General features: G+C 41.9%; 6 protein-coding genes across 11 annotated transcripts; 5 read left to right on the plus strand and 1 right to left on the minus strand.

Annotated features, from left to right (window-relative positions):
• The first annotated feature begins 2,634 nt into the window (after positions 1–2,634).
• LOC108566695 (homeobox protein MOX-2-like) lies at positions 2,635–4,423 on the plus strand. The gene is made up of 3 exons (XM_017926707.1): positions 2,635–2,968; positions 4,011–4,273; positions 4,343–4,423. The coding sequence occupies exons 1-3, from the start codon at positions 2,635–2,637 to the stop codon at positions 4,421–4,423; spliced, it is 678 nt and encodes a 225-aa protein (XP_017782196.1).
• A 245-nt stretch (positions 4,424–4,668) lies between these two features.
• On the plus strand, positions 4,669–6,089 carry LOC108566696 (MKI67 FHA domain-interacting nucleolar phosphoprotein-like). Its single transcript, XM_017926708.1, has 2 exons — positions 4,669–4,859; positions 4,921–6,089. The coding sequence occupies exons 1-2, from the start codon at positions 4,770–4,772 to the stop codon at positions 6,034–6,036; spliced, it is 1,206 nt and encodes a 401-aa protein (XP_017782197.1). The 5' UTR covers positions 4,669–4,769; the 3' UTR covers positions 6,037–6,089.
• A 111-nt stretch (positions 6,090–6,200) lies between these two features.
• Positions 6,201–8,696, plus strand: LOC108566699 (tetraspanin-13). Of its 2 annotated transcripts, XR_001891217.1 has the most exons (7): positions 6,201–6,388; positions 6,541–6,708; positions 6,778–6,876; positions 6,932–7,054; positions 7,119–7,247; positions 7,377–7,519; positions 7,689–7,778. XR_001891217.1 is itself a non-coding variant. In XM_017926712.1 (6 exons), exons 1-6 carry the CDS (start codon positions 6,329–6,331, stop codon positions 7,788–7,790), a joined length of 681 nt encoding a protein of 226 aa, XP_017782201.1. In that variant the 5' UTR covers positions 6,201–6,328; the 3' UTR covers positions 7,791–8,696. The 2 variants fall into 2 exon arrangements, 1 of the variants encoding a protein (XP_017782201.1); XM_017926712.1 differs by lacking the exon at positions 7,377–7,519 and having other exon boundaries at positions 7,689–8,696.
• LOC108566698 lies at positions 8,603–9,737 on the minus strand. The gene is made up of 2 exons (XM_017926711.1): positions 9,214–9,737; positions 8,603–9,154 (listed from the first exon to the last, which is right to left on the minus strand). Exons 1-2 carry the CDS (start codon positions 9,725–9,727, stop codon positions 8,712–8,714), a joined length of 957 nt encoding a protein of 318 aa, XP_017782200.1. The 5' UTR covers positions 9,728–9,737; the 3' UTR covers positions 8,603–8,711.
• Positions 9,738–10,439: 702 nt separating this feature from the next.
• LOC108566697 (uridine phosphorylase 1) lies at positions 10,440–13,799 on the plus strand. Of its 2 annotated transcripts, none has more exons than XM_017926710.1 (6): positions 10,440–10,752; positions 12,109–12,232; positions 12,300–12,461; positions 12,522–12,707; positions 13,042–13,180; positions 13,241–13,628. In XM_017926710.1, the coding sequence occupies exons 1-6, from the start codon at positions 10,724–10,726 to the stop codon at positions 13,615–13,617; spliced, it is 1,017 nt and encodes a 338-aa protein (XP_017782199.1). In that variant the 5' UTR covers positions 10,440–10,723; the 3' UTR covers positions 13,618–13,628. The 2 variants fall into 2 exon arrangements, with proteins under 2 accessions (XP_017782199.1, XP_017782198.1); XM_017926709.1 differs by lacking the exon at positions 10,440–10,752 and adding an exon at positions 11,865–11,988 and having other exon boundaries at positions 13,241–13,799.
• Positions 13,800–14,898: 1,099 nt separating this feature from the next.
• LOC108566701 (protein FAM102A) lies at positions 14,899–21,297 on the plus strand. 4 transcript variants are annotated; one of them, XM_017926716.1, is made up of 9 exons: positions 14,900–15,127; positions 16,550–16,887; positions 17,401–17,712; positions 17,769–17,953; positions 18,005–18,302; positions 18,495–19,301; positions 19,716–20,039; positions 20,407–20,621; positions 20,685–21,297. In XM_017926716.1, exons 2-9 carry the CDS (start codon positions 16,712–16,714, stop codon positions 20,804–20,806), a joined length of 2,439 nt encoding a protein of 812 aa, XP_017782205.1. In that variant the 5' UTR covers positions 14,900–15,127; positions 16,550–16,711; the 3' UTR covers positions 20,807–21,297. The 4 variants fall into 4 exon arrangements, with proteins under 4 accessions (XP_017782204.1, XP_017782205.1, XP_017782202.1 ...); XM_017926715.1 differs by lacking the exon at positions 18,495–19,301 and having other exon boundaries at positions 14,899–15,127; XM_017926713.1 differs by lacking the exon at positions 19,716–20,039 and having other exon boundaries at positions 14,904–15,127.
• Positions 21,298–21,939: the final 642 nt, after the last annotated feature.

A 21,939-nucleotide genomic window follows, 5' to 3' on the forward strand; every position in this document is an offset into this window, starting at 1 on the left:
TATGTTAATACAATTTCATAAACCTTGTATAACGAGCAAAATGACTCGCTTAACGAGCGACGATGAGAAGAGAAGTCCCGAATTGCGCGCCTTCTACATCATTTTTAAATCTTGTGTACACGTATTATGTGTAATTTTGCATATGCTTTTAAAGCATCACGTGAAACGGTTATTTTTCCAAAAAAAGCATCGAGACTGCGTGGCACCACCCTTGAAATCCGATACTTTTTTGTTTTTTAAAAATTCGCATGCATTCGCACAAAAGTTGTAACGAAACTAAATGAATGCAAACTACGCTAATTGCAACAGCTTTAGTCAATCTCTACTTACATTCTATAAGTAAAATCAATGTTAATAAGAAAAATCACTAAAATAAAGAAATGCGATTAATTATACATAGACTATTTGAGCAGTTCTATACTGACGTCTAAAACGAAGATTCAATAATAAAAATGATCAAAATTAAGAACAAAAATAGTTTTAATAACAAATGCAAATACCCTGCCTACATTCCATTTTATTGCCAAGTTATAGATAATTATTAATGAAGCAATCTGTTTTATAAATTTAGACTTTGTTGTGTATTTTTACAATCAAAAACTATGAATTTAAGAAAAAAAAAACTGGTGCTGACATCTGTGAAGCAAATATGTTAATACAATTTCATAAACCTTGCATAACGAGCAAAATGACTCGCTTAACGAGCGACGATGAGAAGAGAAGTCCCGAATTGCGCGCCTTCTACATCATTTTTAAATCTTGTGTACACGTATTACGTGTATTTTTGCATATGCTTCACTATACGAGTAAAAAATTCGGAAATTTTGGATCAGGTTCTACTGTATATAGAAATTGAAAAACTTTGTATTTTATTAAAAATGCGAGTCTTCTATTCGAGAGTACGTTTGGATTCGGGTTTCGTTAAGAGGAAGTGGGGAATTTCGCGTTTCGGTTCGGTTCCCGAAAAGCGTGAGCAGCAAGCAGGTCGAATCGAAGATGGTCCTGAACAAACAGCGGCCCGCAATGACGGATTTATGCGCGCATTCTGTTGTTGGCTCCGCAAAGCAACAACAAAGCCACCAACAGATTTATGCGTTCCGTGGAATCCGGTGCAAACGAGAATTGAAAGTTTGATCAACATCGAAAAAAAGGAAAATAAGAAGCAGAAAAAGCAACCCCCCCATAATAAGAATCGTCGTAATTTAGGCCACCTTTCCCACGTCGAGTCAACCCTTACGCATATACGGTTGTCGGCAACGGGCAAACACGAAAAGGAAATTGCCCTGTTTACAAAACAACCACCAACATCGATGATCGCTTAAACACCGCACCGCATTCGTCATCCGAACGTCGTCGGCGGGGATGAGACGACGACAACGAAACCGAAAATTAGTGCACTAATTAACGGGAACACGAAAATAACTTTGCTGTTTCCGTCCGTCCGTCCGCCAATCATCCAAGAAAAACCAAAGAGACACGACGCAGCTTGTTATACATATATAGTCACCCTCTCTCTCTCCTCATTAACTCTTTCTTTTCACATCAACCCATTATCTCTCTCTTTTTGTTCTCGTTTCATACGTCACAGCATTAGTAACCATGTGAAGACATTTTTATTCAAATCACTTTTTACACTTTACAATTTATTTCGTTTCCTCGACTTAATCGTTTTTCCAGCGCCGCTCGATCTCCTATTAAAAACCATTTTTTTTTTTTTTAAATAATTCATGATTCGTCCTCGCGCATCCAACGTGGGCGGCGATGTTTCAACAAACATTAGTAACAAACGAGAAAGAAAGCAAAAGCAAAAAAAAGATATGTACACTCGCGTTCACACAAACAGTGAAAGAATCTCGCAGTGGAAAAAGCATCACGTGAAACGGATATTTTTCCAAAAAAAGTATCGAGACTGCGTGGCACCACCCTTGAAATCCGATACTTTTTTGTTTTTTTCCAATTTCGCATCCCCCCATCAAAGATTCGCGTGCATTCGCACAAAAGTTGTAACGAAACTAAATCAATGCAAACTACGCTAATTGCAATAGCTTACATTCTATAAATAAAATCAATTTTAATAAGAAAAATCACTAAAATTAAGAAATTCGATTTGTATTAATTATACATAGACTGTTTGAGCAGTTCTATACTGAAGTTTAATTCGAATTCTTCATCTATTAATAGATTGAAATAGATCAGAAATGCATCTGCGATACTTTTTAGTTTCAATTAGTATTTTACTATAATAAGAATGTGCGCGTTTCCATTTGAATTTCTTCAATAAATCGAGTTTAGTGTATTGCATTATATGTATACAATCAAGTTTACTAATTATATTAATTGATTTCAAATTAATATTCAAGACAGTTTTTTATTTGCTCATTTAAAATGAGTTAAATAAATTTGTAAGATTATTGAGTTTATAGGTTGAACGAAATGTAATTTATTATTGGTTAATGATTGGTGTTGGATGGGAGTTGAACGTTCCTATTTTTTTTATTGGGGGAGGTGTGTTCTGGCCACGCCCCCCCGTCGATCGACGGCGATCGGGGATTGGCTGTCGGCGTTTCGAGGCCTGCTCGACCCGTCGCACCGCATTCGTCCGGTCCGGTAGTCGTGGATCGGTGCCCGTTCGAAATGCATTTCGCCAATTCAATCAAATTGGAAGTACCGGAGTACTTCCATCATCCGATCTACCATTTCCAGCAGCCCATCATCTACCAGACGCCACCGTACGAAACGAACGACGTCGTCGCCGCCTCCACAGACGTCTGCCACGGATTCGATCGCATCATCTGTCCAACGACGACAACGTTCGCATTCGATAAGCTGCGAGAAGAACCTTCTGCTTCCGCTGTTATTGGCGGTGGAAGCGACGACGGCGATGCTGTCGCACGATACTGCGATCCTGCCGTATTCAGAAACTACTTCGATCACAACTCGAACGTTCCGGATGACACCGAAATTTTGCGTAAGTTTACAAATACGAACGCAAACTACATCTGATCGAATTTAATTGTAATTAATCAATATAATAAAACTTGATTAATCAAGTTGACCAATTTCCTATGAATTAACGTTTCTTTTGTTTCGAGATCAGCGCCATTTCGGGAACTGAACAGTTCCTATATTAACAGTTGCTATAGTAACTTCAAAAACATTCGAAATGTTGATGAACTGAATTTTAATATTAAGCAATATTCATTTACAGTTGCTCTAGTAACTTGCAAAAACATTCGAAATGTTGATGAACTGAATTTAAATATTAAGCAATATTCATTTACAGTTGCTATAGTAACTTCGAAAACATTCGAAATGTTGATGTGATTTAACGAATGTCCGATGTAGCGTAACTTTTTTTCGGAAATTTGCGGAATTCCCAAACTGCGATTGAGTTGAATGAATGAATGAATTGAATGGGGAAATTGGATACTTTGGATGCGAGCGTGTTTGTTGTTCCACTTGTAAGGTATTTGTCAAGTATCGAAGAAGGAACATCTGGCACATGTTGCTTGCTTCGGTCGTGCGAAGAGGATTCCTCTCGGAAGCCAATTTGTCTCCTCCCGAGTCCAATTGCATATCCTCGTCATCCGTATCGGACAGGGGGGTTGGGTCCGGTATTAGCGAAGGATTAAAAGGACATCAATTTGCGTTTTTTAAGAAGGACAGAGAGAGATGAAGAAATAACACGCCCATCTATCTGTTCATCTTGTTTGAATGAGAGCGTGTGTGGTCCCATCCAAAATATTGGCACTAATTTATAGTCGGATGAAATCCTACCCACTTGCAGCAGCAAAGCAAAGCAAACAGAATTAGTGATGAAGGATGGACGGGCGGATGGACGAATGTATGAATCACAAGTCGTTTCAATGGCAAGGAAATTGCGCAAAATTGAATCTGTTTCAAGTGCACGCGAAGTTTCGATTCGGCGGAAAACGTCTTTTGATGTCTCCGCGTTTTTACCGAAAGAGAATGAGGGCAAAAAAAAATCATCTCGGACGTTGCGTTTTCAGCGGCACGAAACAACGATTGGGATGAGCGAAGAAGGCGACAGCAACAACAACAAGAACATAGTCATCATCATCATCATCATGAGCAGCAGCAGCAGCATCAAAATGCGAATGCGTCGGAACCAGGAGGAAAACCGAGGAAAGAGCGCACGGCCTTCACCAAGAACCAGATCCGCGAGCTGGAGAACGAATTCGGACACTCCAACTACTTGACCAGACTCCGGAGGTACGAGATCGCAGTTGCCTTGGACCTCACCGAAAGACAGGTACACACACATCGATAATAAACAGTTTGATAATCGAATATAATATGTGCTTGTGTGTGTGTGTTTCAGGTCAAAGTCTGGTTTCAGAATCGCAGAATGAAATGGAAGAGAACCAAATCCGGAGAAAAATCGACGCCCGCCAAGAAATAACAACATAATGTACATTAATCATGTTTAAACTAATTGTATAATTGCTATAGATAAAAAAAAACGCGTATATTTTTTATAATAGAGTTTAGAGTTTTAATAAAATTACTTCTTACAAAAAGAGCACAACATTCATTTACATAATTATTTCAAATTTTTAAATTTTAACATGGTTTCGGGTAGATGGCGCCCTCCTGCATATAATTCATTCTCGTTGGTTGGTAATTGTTTTGGATTGTAATGTTGGCAAAGCTGATTTTCAAATAATTGGTGCATTGGTAAACACGTGGATTTAGTTTGGTTGTTGGTTTAGTGTTTGGTTAAAGTATTTAAGATAAAAACAGTTAAAATGAAGAAGGTCGACGAGTCTCTGGCTTTGGAGAAGAAAGAGCAAACCAAGTTCGCTTCGAAGATAAAACTCCTCAAGGAGCAAGTCAAGGTGAGTCCTGGTAAACATAACCTGCAAAAATGTGGTATTTACGTCTTACATTTGATTGCAGGATGGCGATGTGAAGGTGGCGGAAGAGGGCTCCTCGAAGGAGAGAGCGATAATATACATTGGACACCTTCCCCATGGCTTCTACGAGAAAGAGCTGCGCGAGTACTTCGGACAGTTCGGCAAAGTTACCAAAGTCACTGTGCCCAGAGCGAAGAGGTCCGGCAGACCCAGGTCCTATGCATACGTTGAGTTCCTTTTCATGGACGTCGCCAAGATTGCGGCGGAAACCATGGACAACTATTTGATGTTTGACAAAAGGTTGGTAGTTAAAGTGTTGCCGCAAGAGAAATGCAGGAAGCTGAAGTTTGGCGGTCGCCTGTGGGCGGAGAATTCTACTCCGTACATCAGCAAAGTGCAGGAAATCGCAAAGCTAAAAAATGAGCCACAATCAGAAGAAAAGTATATGAAAAACTCGAGGAGGCAGTTGGGTCAACTCAACAAGAAAATCAAGAAGCTGGCAGCTCTCGGAATCAAGCACACAGTCAAGCCTGTCAATGTGCCCAAAGAACTCAAGGAGGCCTTAAACGTAAAGAAAACAGTTAAAAAGAATGTCACAAAGAAAACTGCTGCTAAAGTAGTGAAAGCTGATGTGGAAGAGCTGAAGACGAAGCCTAAGGTGAATGTTAAAAAAGTTGCAGTTGCAGCTAACATTGAAGCAAAAAAGAAACCAACACAAAAGGTGAAACCGACAGCAAAAGGTGAAGGAAAGAAAGTTGTTGCTGTTGCTCCAAAGAAGGCGGTGGAAAACAAGAAAATAACAGTTGATGTTAAAGTGGCAAAGAAGACTTTGCTTAAAAAGGACAAAGCTGAGAAGGTAAAGAAACCAGCAGCAGTAACGAAGGCTTCTCCCAAGAAAGAGAAAGTTGCAAAGGCGAAGAAGCAGTTGGAGGTGAAATCTTCACCCAAAAAGGAAGTTAAAGTTCCCGTCAAAGAAGCGCCTAAAATGCAGAAGAAAAAGAAGGAGGCTCTGGCGATAAAGAAACCTGCATTGAGGACGACCATGAAGAAGAAGGATAAAGTGTTGCCCGTAAAGAAAGCATTATCGAAAGATAAAATTGCTGCTATGATGAACGACAGTAATTTGGTAACGAAGAAGACATTCAAGAGCAAAAAGTAATTTGTGATAATTGTATTTTTTTGTTAATAAAATAAACTAATTTTGACCTAAAACTCGATTTTTAATTCTCTCGCAATAGTTTGAAAGTTGTTGAACGGCGGCGGCGCCATCTGCCGGTAGATTCTCGAGAATGATTTCTGGGGATATTTGCGTTTACTGTGGTGCTACATGAATGTCAAAGTGTGTACCGCAACAATTTGTTGATTGATTGATGATGAACCAAGCTGTTTGAGGGGCCGCAAGCAAGTTAAAAGATCATTTTTACATAAGAAATTAACGAAGAACAGCAAACATGTGCGGCGGTTTCACGTGCTCGAAGAATGCGCTCGTCGCTCTGAACGTTCTGTACATAGTAAGAGGATTTTTTCTATCATTATTATTCATTGACCTTCCTTCCTTCCAATAAGATCTCCTTTCCTGTCACTTGTTCAATTGTTCTTAATTGTTTAAGAACCTTTGTTTCAATTGAAAATGAACTGAAAATTGCATTTTTTCACATTACAGGTTGTCGCCTCCATACTAATTAGTGTGGCAGTGTACGGAAGAGCTGCATCAATCGTTACCAATCTACCTATAATCAGTGGTATTCTAGCATGCGGCATAATACTTGTGATGATTTCTCTGCTTGGATTGGTCGGAGCTGTCAAACATCATCAAGTGATGCTCTTTTTTGTATCCTTTTTTTTTTATAAACAACACAGTTTTGCGTATGATCAACGTTTTCCTTAACATGAGATTTAGTACATGGTCATTTTGTTCTTGCTTTTCCTCATTCAATTCTCGGTGGCCTGTGCATGCCTCGGCGTGAACATGGAACAACAGGAGCAATGGGCTGAACAGGTAAGAATGAGAAATTGTTGCTGCGTTATTTACGCTGAAAACGTTTTGTTTGTAGGGATGGAAGCAGGTGGACGACGACGTCAGAATGGAGGTGCAAGAAGTGTTTACGTGCTGCGGATTCAACGACACCATGCCGAATGATAGCAAGATGGGTCATCCCTCGTGCGCTGCAATTCTGGTAGTTTACATACATAATTAAAAAGTCTCTAATGAAATTGATTACGCATTAATCTGTGTTGCAGCCGAAATGCTGTCCGAATCTCGTGGTCGTTGACTGCATGTGTCCAACGTGCATGAGCAAATTGCAGAACACGATAAACTACGCGTTCAAATTGTGCGGTTGGATCGGACTCTTCTTCAGTTTTACAGAGGTAACGTTTTCGTCTCGTTCAATTAATTGATTTGGTGGTGGTGGTGGTGGTCTTTGCATCGGATTATTATTATTCGATGATACTAATACTGCTTCGTTTTTGTGTTGGTTTCTATATTTTTTTTTACAGTTCTTGGGGGTTTGGTTGACGGTCCGTTACCGCAACCAGAAAGATCCGAGGGCGAATCCCAGCGCCTTCCTCTAATCCCATTCGCACATCAACTAAAAACCAAACAAAAATCTCCTAACACCTCGTGATTAACGCGCCCAGGGGTGGGTCTACTCGCTAATCCGTAATTAATCGTATGCATGCGCATCTCATTCTAGTTCATCGTCAGTTAATTAGTTGTTCATAGTAGATATCATTTGCTTACATTGTTTTATTCCATCGCCAATTTAACAATTTGCGTCTTATTCTTAAATTTGTATTATTTTTTTTTAGATCGTGGGCGTGTTTCTTACTCGACACTATCGCAACCAGTACGATCCAGAGGAAAAGTTGGCCGCCACCGCGATTTTTCCACGGAGCAATTTCACCTACTGAATCTCCAACAGTTTTTTTTTTTTTTAATTATTACTATTATTCCCCTCTAGTCTTCATCATCGATTTCTAAAAGTTGAATTCGAACTTTTTTTTTTTGCTTCCTCGACGATGATCGCCATATACCAAAGGAGAACGGAATCTACCTTCATCATTTTATTTAATTATTTTTTTTCTTTTGTAACTTTATTTATTTACCACATTTTTATTTCCGTACTATAAAACAAAAAGACTTGTATTGTCTGATCAAGCGCACGCATCATTCATCTATATTAGCTAAATGTAGATGACGAGTTGTTGTTGTTGGTGTGATGATGATGATGATCATCATGATGATGATAATAGGATAAAGTGCACATTGCATAATTTAAATTCATTCCTTTGTGTAGAGTTGCAGCTGAGAGGAGGAAGAGAATGGCGGGGGGAGGAGTGGACTAGTGGTAAAAGCAAGGCTGTTAAGAAAACTCGAACAAAAATCGTATGTTAATTTTAATGATTTACTTTCTCAATTCTTCCATCGCGCGGTTTCCATTTTATATCTTTGCTGTGAAATATGATGCTTTGATGCCAGATTTTTTTGGTAAATTGCAGTTAGGCGTAATGATAATATTATCTGATCGATTTTGACTGATTTTCGTTTACGTTGTTTAGGATTTAATGTTTAGGACCAAACTAATTGTTGATGGAAAGAAATTTAATTAAGAAACAAATTCATGTATATTTATATATTAGTTAGTACGAGTATATTGAATGGAAGAAGCAATAGCTGTATTCTTCCGTGCGCGTGAAGAACACTAGGTTTTCTTTGTGTCATCGTTGTTGCTGCTGCTTCTCGTTCTCAATGTTATATTTGTCGATAAATGAAAAATTACCAGTACAATTTCTAATAAATACGCTGTGAGAATATAATTATGTTGAATGTGTTTAGTTCGGGTTGTAGAAGGGCACGTGGTACGGATGGTTTTTGTAGTATTTGCTGTTCTCTTGGTGGCCGAGCAGCGAGTGCTCGTCGATGCCGCTGTTCAGCACGTACGAACGTCCCTCGTCCAGGGATTTCTTCTCGTCGTAGCGACCGCGCTTCAGGTCGTTGCTGTCGACTTTTCGCTCGGATCCGAAGTGTCCCTCCTGCTTCCTCTTCTCGGCGTTGAATCGCGAATCGTCGTGACCACCCTCGAACGTCGATTTCGCCTTCTCGCCGAAGCTTCCGGCCTCTCCCTTGAATCGCACGTCGTCGCCTTCGTCGTGCTCCTCGTCGTAGAACTCCTCCGTCTTTCCCGACTCGTCCTTGTGATGCGACGTCTTGAAGCCCTTGATGACGTGTCCCTTCTTGTGTCCTTTACTCCTCTTCGTCTCATCCCCCGATTTACCTACCAATCATTAACAAATAGATAAGAACATAGTGACAACAGCGATAACGAACGCTAACCTTCCTTATCGAAGTGCTCTCCGCCGGCGTAGCTCTTTCCATCCTCGACTAGTTTTCGACCACCCTCCTCGTCGCTGTAATACGACTTGTCCCCTTTGAAATCCTGCTCTTCCACCTTCCCGTGTTTGTATCCCTCCTTGCCGTGATTCCTCTCCTCGTGCTTCGATCCTGAAGCTTTCTCGAAGGAAGCGTCGCTCGCCTTCTTCTGGCCACCGTCCACGAACGTCCTCCTCTTATCCACGTACTCTTCACCGTCTCCCCTGAAACCGTGCCGCAGCTGAGGCGCCGGATGGAAAAAGTATCCTCCGGATGGATAATTGAAGCTGGCGGTGTCCGTGTATCTCGGATAATATCCTCCACCACCTACCCTCTCGAACACTCGATACCCGTGCTCCGGCACCACCGATTCTGCAGTCTTCATCACGTCCTCCGTCTCGTAACGATGGAACTTGTACGACGGTTCGACGGCCATCGAAGAAACGAAGCACAGAATCGTAACAACCAAAAGCAACATCTTGTTTCGAGTGTAGTTGTTAAGTGATTCCTTGCATTCGTCGTCTGTAAACTCTTATATATATCGGGATCATGCATGATTGGCGTTTCGATTGTTCGTTTTAATTAATTGATCGTAAGGTCACCATCGGATTCGTTCCTCTTTACGCTGACGGAAGTCTTCGATTCGCTGCATTACAGTCTACCCACTATTTGCAACGAAACTACTGTTAGGTGTTAAGTCTTTAATAGACGGTGCAGCGTGCGCCGAATATCAACCGGATTCAGGTAATTGTTCTATAGTTCAAGTCGGACGCATTTTTGAATTCGGTAATCGATATCCTCAATGATTCGCACATTATTTCCAATAATTGATTAATTTATCATTATCGCTGTTTACTCTTTTTGCGATTGCATTAGTTACATATATTTTTTGTAACATGCGAGAAATATTGTGGGTTTATTACTTAAATGTACTTTTATATGTGTTAAAAGATAACGCTAAACGCAAATAGAAATATTAGGGTCGAGCGCGATTATAAACTTTTCACTGCATCGTCCGTTTCCTGCACGAAAATAAAGAAAGAAAGAAAGTGTGTGTGTAGATTCGCATTTTATAGTGAAATTAAATGAAATTTGTGTTTCAGATGAATCGAATCTTCACTTGGAGCTGGTGTTTGCGTCGATCCGTACGTAAACGCACAACATCGACGCCGCCGCCGCCCTTATTTTCTTCCCGAATTCGGTGAACGCGCATTTCCGAGCGGTCGATCCGCGTACTAAAACACGCGACGCACCCTTCCCTTACATCTGCGCTACAACATCTTCATCCACCCGTTGGAGAATAAAGTGTGGAGCGAGCAGAAGGAAAAAGTCGGTCGTGTCCTAGAATCGTCGCTGTCGCAACATCATCGCACTTTGAAAGGTGCGAGAGACGCGAGGAGTATCAGTTGCTGCCGCCGCTTCTTTTCTTGTTGAATCGGATTCCAGAAGAAGACTGCTCAAAATTCCACCTATAATGTCGCTCTCAGATGAAGAAAGGGACGAGTAAGTTATGCACATTCTCCTTATTACTAATAATTTCATTTTTCCCTCATTAACTAACTTGCATTCGCTCTCGAATCGATATTGCTCGCATGCTCAAAAAATGAAAAATACTCTCCAATTGTTGCGACGTCTGCATCTAATTAAGAGAGAAAACAAAATCTGTTGCTAAAATCGATAAATATTTCGCCAAGTTCGTAAAGCGGAAGTCGCGACAAAGAGAGGAAATTGAAAGGGGGGCTTGGCCTTGCATCGAACTGCAACTTTGGAAACAAATCGATTCGATTCAACGATTCGTCTCGCCTTTCTTCCTCCTCCTTCTACACATTCACTCACCTTTATTTACATTTCGAAATCGAAATAAAACTGCATAATCGAATTAGTAATCTCATTAATTGTATGATAAAATGATAATGACTGTTTCGAGTATTTTGTTTACCGCAATTTCGCATCGAACGGAAAATAAATGTATAGAGAGAACAACAAAAAAAATTTGTATGTAAAGTGTTTGAATCTGTGGAATGAGAGGAGAAGGGACACGCCCGATCCACGAAGTGGCAAATTGCAATTACTGTTAACTTTGTCTCGTTTCGCTGATTTTTCTTTTGGATGCGCATTTGAAATAATGAAAAGAAACGGAACTTTTTTTTTTCTTCTTTTTCGCGCGCCCGCACAATCGTGTCCCGGCGATGCGGAAGAAGAAAGTAATGAAAGAAAACTGGTAAAATGTTCGTTAATACCGTTTACAAACCTTGACCTTACTTTAGAAATCTGGTTTTGGATGCTGCCGTGAATACGAACGCTCGCACACACACCGAAAATAAATAAGTAAATTTCATCTGGGATGGGTTTTTGGGAGACGACTTTTGTGAGTTTACGTTCTCGATAAGAGGAAGGGTGCGATATTTGCTTCGTTTCATACTTGCACGTTAAACTTGTCTCGTTTAAATCAATTCAATAATAACAATGCCAGTAAAGGGATTTGGTTAGTAGGAATCAAAGAAAACTTTGGTTGGTGGTTGCGAGAATGAGCGAATATTATCAAAACTAGTTGTTGGTTGATAATATACGGGAACGTAACATGTGTGTGTGTGTGTATATATAATGGGGATCGATTTGTGAACAGCAGCGCAGTGTGCATTTCGCAGTCACAATCATCGGAATGACTGATCCGAGGTTCGAACGTAACGAGATGATGAGGACGGATCAGAACCACAATAACGACGAGGACGAGACCCGGTAATTGTGTACAGATCAAAGCGTGTTTTGTTAACTGCTGCTGCTGCATCAAATTGGATTCCTACAAACTACATGTTGACTTGATCCAAACACTTCTCTATTGTTTCTCTTTTTTCGCAGATACCCAGATGGAACCGTGAAGCTGAGGAACCCGAACATCGAGCTGATGGACCAGGACATCCTGTACCATCTGGCGTTGGGAAGTGAATCGCACGATCTCGTCGAGATGTTCGGCGACGTCAAGGTATAAATCATCACTTATTGCTGTCGAATGATAACCGATTTCTGTGTTGCTTTGGCTCGTCGAACAGTTCGTGTGCATGGGCGGAACACCGAAACGGATGCAGGACTTTGCCGATTACATCATGAAGGAGATTGGTTACAAGTTGCCGACGGGGACGACCCTCCAGGACATCAGCCGGTACTCGTACAGGTACAGCATGTACAAAGTGGGACCTGTCCTCTCGATCAGCGTAAGTTTGTACATGTAATATCGTTTATCTTCTCTGTTAATTGTTTGTTTATGTTTGCAGCACGGCATGGGTGTTCCGTCGATTAGCATCCTGCTGCACGAGATGATCAAGCTGATGTACCACGCGAAGGCCAAGGACCCGGTGTTCATCAGAATCGGAACGTGCGGCGGAGTCGGCGTCGACGGCGGCACCGTCGTCATCTCCGACGGCGCCTACGATCCGCTCCTCAACAACTACTACGAAGTGGTGAGCACTACAATATACTCCAATTATTACTCTCTCTCTCTATATATATATATAAATAATAACACGAAACATTCCCCAATGTTCCGTTAGCTAACGCTTCGAAGCGGCCTTGAGAAAACTCGAAACTTTATTCATTCATCAGCAAATATGCACAGTTTTAAACAAATTGTGTGCTTTGCAAATAAATGACTTAATCACTGACGATGATTATTATGATTCATTTATTATTGAATCAAAGCAGGAAACATTTGTCGCAAGATTTAAGCACACGTGCGCGTTTCATTAATCGCGTAAATTTCTGAGTCACATGTAAAATGTTGTTTGTACATTGCAGCCCGTGCTTGGAAAACTGACGAGCAGACCGGCGATCCTCGACAAGAAGGTGATCAGAGAGCTGAAGGCGTTGGCGGACGTCGAGGATCCGTACGAGACGGTGACCGGAAAAACGATGTGCACCTCCGACTTTTACGAAGGTCATCCATCATCACTCACTTGAAACTAACTAGTTAGGTAAACGAATGTATTTGTGTCAGGTCAGGGACGATTGGATGGAGCTTTCTGCGAGTACACGGAAACCGAGAAGCTCAAGTATCTGGAGCACCTGAAGGAGTTCGGCATCGTGAACATCGAGATGGAGTGCGTCCCGTTCGCCGCGTTGACCCATCACGCCGGCATCAAGGCGGCGATCGTGTGCGTCGCGCTGCTCGATCGATTCAACGGGGATCAAGTGTCCACGCCGAAGGAGGTGCTGAACGAGTGGCAGGTGCGACCGCAGAAGCTCGTCGCCAAGTACATCAAACGACATCTGCAGATGAAGGGAAAGTTTTCGCTGGACGGGCACGGATCGATGGCCGTCAAGAGTCCGAGACGTTTCAAGCTTGTCCAGCAGGAATCGCAGACATTCGAGTAAAAAGAAAAAAAACGAACAAACGGAGAGTAATGTATGAGAGAGCGAGCGAGAGAGTTAGAGTGTGTGTGAGAGAGCGGATCGATCTTGATGTTTTTTTGGATCGATACGCGGCAGCATCAGTAGCAGAAAAAGAAGCAATGCTTCATCATGATAAACGCAACACCAACATTTTCAAATGGAAACATAAAGACACGTACATACACACACACACATATATAAACATTAATTCTACTCGTGCTACGCGAAGAATATTCAACAGGACCCGAAAACTAAGTTAACGATTATATCATCATTACTATTATTATTAAACGACCAACATCTAAATAGCAAACGAAAAGAAAATACGTTTACCTCATTTTTGTTTTCCTCTTTCTGCGCAAACATACATACAAACATACAACAAAACATGAGAAACATATCACAGGGACTTCTTTGGGTCCACCGCAGATTGTTGTAATATTATATAAGTATATAATAATAATTATTATTACGGTGTAACTTATTGGATTGATGCAAAGACGATGCGAATTTTTGTATCTCGTCGTTTTTTTTGCTTTCGCGATGTTGTTGTTGATTTATTTTCTCTTTTTGTTGTTGAAATGTTGTTCATCGGCGATGAAATATCGCGTGTCCACCAATTGGAGGCACATAATTAAATAATCTACACTACACAGACAAGACAGACTTTCATGTAGATATATAAAGGATTTAAGGCATTTATAATTCATACTCGATGTTGTAATTTGATGAAAAACGCGCGCGCGTTCGTGCAGCTAGCCGAAACGAGATGAGTGCGATTGGAGCGTGAAAATGAAACGAGCATAATCAATATCGTTCAATATGTAATAATATTATGCAAATGTATAATGAAATTGTTGATAAATGTTCGGAGAAAGGAAACATCATCATCATTATTGTTTTTTGGTCTTCAGAATGCTGTCACACCATGGCCACCTCCTCCTCTTTCCCATCACCCATGTAGACAACGATTTATATACGTGTAAATGAATAAATAAAGGATTACAATTAATTAATTGAACTTTCTTCACCTATGGACTTTCATTAAATACAATTGAAATTCTTTATTGTTGCCTTGTTCGTGAAGTGTTTTAAATTTAAAAAAAACGCCACCACCTAGCGGCTGAAAATCGCATCATTTATTTCATAAATTCCGCACACGTTCGATCAAACGTGCACGTTTGGTTGCCTACCTTTAAACTCGATGATGATGATGATGGATCGCGTTCGTCGGTTCGCGCTGCAGAGGGAGCGACTGGTGCGAGAGCTTAACCAAAAAATTTTTTAGCCTGTCAGTTGTCAGCGGATTATGTTGTTTGCGGGTGTTTTGTCGGAGTCGCTCTCTCTCTCACCGTGCTCTACGATCCTCTGCTGCCACCGACGATGATCGTCGTCGTCGTCTAATTGGATATCGCAGTGTGCATCTCATCTTCTCCGCTGGATCATCATCATCAGCTGCAGAAGACACGACGAGTCGCAAATTGGATAGTTGGTGAGTAGCGCAGCGAGTTGCTGAAGGTGGTGGGTTTCATGCCATACGATTCATTTGCAATATCTCTGTATGTTGATCGGTGAAACGGTGGTGCATTACGCCCGCGACCCTTTTTTTTTTTTAAAAAAGCGGTAGGCGGGAGCGATGATTGTCATCGTTGTTGTTTTGTTTGTTTTTTGTTTTTTTTTTGCTATTCTTATGCGAATCAAAGCAACCTCTCCCCCACCCACAGATCATCTCTTGCAACGGCTACAATTGATAGTGGGGCTGCAGCAGCAGCAGCATCTGTTTGCCGTCGTCTCACGAATACGACACTGGCAATAACAATTCGTACGGTTTATTACAAAACGAATTTTCGTATTTATACGAACTTTCGCTATTTATATTGCCATCTTTTGTTTTAGCTGGAAGTCGGCCAAAAGCGAGCGAGCGAGCACAGCTCCCTTCGATTCTTCTTTGTCAATTCCAATCGAAGATTATGCAACTCGCTTCCTTTTTTTTAAAAAAAAAAAACAAACGATCGCTGAATAATTGTCGATTGTTTATATTGATTAATATGTTGATTCGTTGAAATTGATTTCATCGTTTTTTGCTTTTGCGGGATCAAGAGTGTATCTCCATCGGATGGATGGTGTTGTAGTTGATGATGGTCTCAATTACCATCCGTTGTTTGCCAATTGGCATGAATTATTAGCGAATTCCAGGGGGAACTGAACGTTTAATTTTAAACTGGAGCCTCCTCCTCCACCGCCTCCTATCCGATTTCCAGTTTGCTTTTGTTTGGCCCACATTCACACAACCATCATCATCATCATCATCATAATCATCAATTCCTTCCGTTTCGCGTTCATCATCAACACTTTCTATCTCAAATCGATGGATCGAAACGATCATCGCCAACCTTTTATCTCTCGCAAACAATCCACAGCTTATCTGATATATCAGCAAGTCCTTGGCCATCGTTTTGTTTTTTTTTTGTTGTTGTTGTTTTTTGGATTATTCAACTCTATTATTCAATGGCACGCATCCCTTTCATCATTACTCTGCGTGTAAATAAACCGCTGAAACGAACCAACTTTTATTAACGTGGAGGCGAACTTAACGAACCGAGAAAAGGAATAAGGGCTTTCCGTATTGTCCATCAGCCTCTTTATTTCTATCACCGAATATTCTTAGTAAATCTGGTGAAGAGTTTAATAGTTTTAGTTCGGAATTGTCTGTCGGTCACGCTTTCGTGCATCGCCATGCACTTGCGTTTTCTATCTCTTCGAAATCTAATTAATTTTGGTGTCGGTGCCTGTTGCCGTCTTACTCTTACTTTCTATACTTTTATTACTTTTCCAGAGTAAAACATTAAGTATTCTAAATCAAATCAAACACTACGCTTTTCCATTAATTCGCTGTTTTTTTTATTTGTTTCAGTCTGTTCGAGTCATTTCATCGAAAGATAGATAGATAGAAAGAAGACACGTGGTGGGAAGCATCGTCGGAAGCGGCTGCGGCGGCAACGGCAACATATCGAAATCAAGAAAAAGTACATTAATGTGTGTTCGGACGATGCGTTGAACAGTGCTCTTGGCCTATATGACAAACGGCCACGGCGCCGCCGCCATGGCGTCGTTCATGACCAAGAAGAAAAAGTACAAGTTCCAGGTGGACGTGCGGCTCGACGAGCTCCTCGAGGTGCCGTTCGTGTCCGCAGTGCTCTTCGCCAAACTCCGACTCCTCGACGGCGGAAACTTTCAGGACTGCAGCAGCCGGTAAGAACGATTTATCCATAATTACAATAGAACGCAATTTTATAATTCAATCATCATCATATCATAATTGCGAAATTCGATCCGATGAATATTAAATGATGATGTTGTTACTGTCATTGTTTTATTTCAAGGTACGAATCGAAATCTAGAGTTACGTGCAAAGGTCAAGTGCACTTTTCATTGCCGCTCAATTGCGATCAATTATTGAACGTAATTTTGTTTTTTTTTTATCTTTATTGTTTTTTTTTTATTGATAATTTTAATTAAATAAATCGTCTATGAGTATAGTATTTCAGTTACGAATAAAAGAGCGCGTAGGGCTTCAATTTCGAATCCGATTTGCTTGAGCAATAAAACACAAATATACACTACAGGCGTACAATACACTCTATATATTGATTAATCTATATAGTAGATGAATACATGCTCGACAGACGGATCGAGAACAACATTTGCATTATCTTCATACTCATATCATATAGATATAATAAGACATGATTTCCGTTTCTGCAGACAAGAGGTGAGGGATCACGTGGTGAAATGGGATGCGCACTATTCGTTCCCCTGCAAGATGATGGCGAATGCCTCGACGGGGATTTTGGAGCGTTGCGTCCTCAGAGTTTCGGTGCGGAAGGAGTGCAAGGGCGGTCGGTCCTTCACCAAGCTCGGCTTCGTCGACCTCAATCTGGCGGAGTTCGCAGGCGCCGGGGAGACGAGCAAAAAGGCCCTCCTCGAGGGTTACGACACCAGACACAGATCGGACAATAGCATGCTCAGATTCTCGATCAAAATGAACATGCTATCCGGTGATATACTATTCAAAGCGTGAGTACGCCGATAATATTGAAATGATGTTGATGTTGATTTAATTTTGCTTTCAGTCCGTCGCCTTCGCTGAAGCACAAATCTGTACCATCCGAGGATGCAGCGGTCGTCGTGCTGGAACCATCTGGTGGTGGAACATCGGACGAGTACAATAATAGCAGCTCTACGGCTGGGTCTATAGCGAGCGGCAGTTCCGGTTTCGGCAGTCTCCCGAAGAAGCGATCCGCGCTTCTCTCCTCCGGTACCATTCCATTATCCGTCGTCATTGATTAACTAATTTGTCGGTTTGCAGATTTAGTGATAGGCCACACGTTGGCAGAAGGCGGAGGACCGACCACAACGACGACGATGACGGCCGCCGCGAATGCAGACCACTTCTGCGCGGATGCCACATCGCTGCCGTCATTCACGGCCGTCGCAGCAGCCGCTTCCACCAACAACATCGCCGCCGTCGAGCACGAAGAGCTCTCCTGCGAGCAGGGCCATTCGCGGAACTCCTCGAACACGAGCCAAATGTCGAAGGCGTCCGGTTACAGCAGCGTGCATTCGCACAGTCGACAGTCCAGTTCAGGAGACTCGGGTCACATAAGGTAAATAAAAAATAAATAAACACCACGAACGAACGAACGATCTAAAGAACGCGCACGCACAAAAACAACCACACACGTCGCAATCCATCTAAAACAAAACAAACAACAATTGAAATTAGTGTATATATTAAGCATATTTTATATTTTACTTTTGCATGCATCTCTTTTTTTTTACATTCTATGTTCGTCTAGGGAACTACCCAAGACCAAAAGGGGGGGACCCGCACTAAATATCCCTAGCACGTTTCGCGAAGATTGTCCTACTCCCACTCCGCCCCATTCGATTAACAATAAACATGCCATCCTGCTACCTCTTTCGCCACCGGCGGCCGACGACGAGGTGTTTCGTACGCCCATCGGCACCGGGAATACCATGCCGAGTCCGTCGTTCGAGGAAGCCGCTGTCGCCGCAGCAGCCACCACCACCGACGGTCACCATCCGAACGGTACGACGACCTACTATACGCCGAGCACCGGCTCCACCCCTTTCGCGACGCCACTCCTCCACATGGAACGAAACAGTTTGGATGGCGGATTCGTTGGTGGTGGTGGTGGTGGTGGAAGCAGCGCCGGTGACTTTTCCAGAGATTTCTGCGAGGTCTTGAGGTCGAAGAGCGACTTCGAGATACCCAGGCACGTTCAAATGCAGTTCGGACGACAGCACGAGGGTTTCCTGCAGAATTTCGCGCAGAGGTCGGATAACATACTCGCTTATCTGACGCCGTTGACTCGCCGCCGCCGCCATCGACAACACAACAACCGACTCCACCACGACGCAGACGAGCATCACTCCACTCCGTCGAATCTACCGGCGGCGTCCGTTATTTCCTCGTCCTCCTCCGTTTCCACTCTGAAGCTCTCTCCCATCCCGAAATCGCACTCGTCGTCGAACGCGCGCACCACGACCGCCGCCTCCTCGTCCTCCTCCTCCCTGAACTCCCTCAAATCAACGACGCAGGGATCCGATATGCTCCTCTTAGGCGTCCAACCGATCGCAAGGTACGTCTCACTTCTCGCACCGAACCGGAAAGTTTTCTTCGCTTTGCTTGCTTGCTTGACTATCTCTTCTGCACTTGCAACCGCATCATTTTCACATCTACACCACAACCACCTCGTAGAGTACTCAAATGTATACTTTGTTCAACATTCGCATCTTCAATACATCCGCAGCTCGAACATAAACAATAAACTAGTAGCGAAGTTATTACTATTGCAAATTCTCAATCGTCTCACAATGGACACCATCGGTAAATATACAATTTTGCTTTTGCTGGCCACAGTATTTCTCGTTTATGTAAATGTTGATGTTTGTTTTTCACCTGATGATTACGAAATGATGATATTGATGGATTGAAAGGAGGGTGTACGAATGAATGAATGCAACGACCGACGATTGTGTAATGTGCATTGCAGGGGCTTGCCTCATCGCAAGCTGCTGCTGCTGCTGGAGTCAGGAGGCTGCGGCGGTAAGCTGGCTCCCATGACGGCGGCGACCACTCCCGACGAGACTCCGCAAGCCGTCGCCATGCCGACCATCACTACCAGCAACTCGACTGCCGCCGCCATCATCATCGCAACCACCATCGCCAACACGATCAGTACAATCACCAACACCACCTCCTTCATCAATATCACCACAACCAATGTCAACTGCAACAACAATGACAACGACAACGTTTCGTCCGATTGCTGTTGTTCGCAAACCCCAATTATTATCCGGCGTCCGAGCGTCGCACAGTTAGTGATCAGCATTTTTTTTTTCTCCCTTCTCTACTCATTCATTCTCCGTCACCAAACACGTACTTGCACATCATTTACACGCACACAACTTGATATTCGCATAACATTTAATTTCGTTTATTATTACTTTTGTTTGCTTTGGTTTTGGCATGGTTCTTCACATCCCCGATTTGGTTTTGTTTTCATTTAATTACCTTGTTTTTTTGCTTTCTACTTTGATCCAAAAGAATAACTCAACAACAAGACTAAAGCTATCCACCGGACCACGAACATCTTCCTCCACCATCCATCCATCTCGCATTATTTGCTCTGCGTTATGTGGTCGCAATCTATTTAAATGAATCGTTTGGTTTCGTTTTTGCAGGAATCCTAGTTCGGGTAGTCTGGTGCTGTCAGAGACGGGGTCGCTGGACAGGGCGAAGGCGGCTCTGGAGAGGCGGAAGAAAACCCAACCTCAAGAGCAGGAGACGACGGCGCCGGGACGCGTCGAAGGCACCAGAGTCAACACCGACCATCTGATCGATGAGCTGATCAAGAACACCAACCTGGAGCAGGCGGCTGACGACGATTCGGCTGAATGTAATGATAACACTCACTCACTCACGCACGCACGTTCCTCCTCTGATTTTGTTATATTTTCAGCATCCGGTTTGCAGCTGTTCATCGCGAAGGACGGCACCGCCGCCCTGGGTAGCCACGAGGTCAAGTCTCAAATGTCCGCAGGAGTTTTCAAGCAGGTGGTCATGGAGGATAGCAACAGGTAGCCCTCCTAGTTATTGTTACCGTGTGATGTCTGCAGAAGACGATACATTTGTTTGCAAAACAAAATCTTCATTTCTTCTATACATAATATTATTATCGTTATTACATTTACAACAAGAACTGCTGCTGCTGCTATTACTATTATTATTATTATATTATAAATATTTGAATCGCGAAGCGACACCACCTACCTTTTCTCCATGCCAATTCCTCATTCTTTATCTCTCCTCTTTTCATTCATTTCCTTCTCTTCTCTTGGGAATAATACAAATTTTAGCAAATACTTTTTGCCAATTATTGTTTGTGATACAGTGATGTCTGGTAGCATCAATAGTAATAGTAGAGTGAAGTAAGAAACATGATCAGGCGGAGGATTCAGACTAAAAATGTATGAAACAAAAAAAAAACAACTAATTATCGCCTCGATACATCACACATTGTATTGCCGTTAATATTACTAATATCATTATTATATATATTAAGTTATTTTCTACATGTTTGTTTAGTTTTTTTTTTCCTTTATTTATTTTTCTCTATTTCTTTTCGCTTTGCCAACAACTAGCCTCCCCACAACGCAAAGTTTTTCTCTATTATTTATTTACCTCTTCCGTTCAATAAGTGTATAACTATGTGGGGAAGGATTTTCTGTGGACGGTTTTAGTCGATGATTATTGATATATTCGACTTGAATGATATTGTTGCTCCGTTCCGGTTGCAGATGCAAGAGAATTGTTTCTTTTTTTTTTTGTGATAGATAAAAATAGTTTGATGAAGGTGTGTACAAAATATATGTGTTTCTTGTTCCCATTTACATATGTCTCTTCTGCCTGTCTGTCTGCTTTCATGGGCGGGATATATTAACAATGTATAAACAAATATTTTATTTTAAATAAAGAGATTGAACGAGAGTTCTACTGTTCTACCTTTTTTTGTATATCTCGACAACCCCTCAAGATAATTACATCATCGATCACTCGTATGAAAGCAGAATGTCTCACCTTTCCAACGAGCCTACTGACATCTTTGTACTGCCGCCGAGTCGCCTGCTATGAGCTGTAGAAATTGGAAAAAAAGTGAATTGAATTTGCACAAAAACTAGATTTTTGTAATAACTCGAAAAGTAATAAACTTTTTA

Source organism: Nicrophorus vespilloides, unplaced genomic scaffold, assembly GCF_001412225.1.
Source record: "Nicrophorus vespilloides isolate i.1.1-1 unplaced genomic scaffold, Nicve_v1.0, whole genome shotgun sequence".
NCBI lineage: Eukaryota > Metazoa > Arthropoda > Insecta > Coleoptera > Silphidae > Nicrophorus > Nicrophorus vespilloides.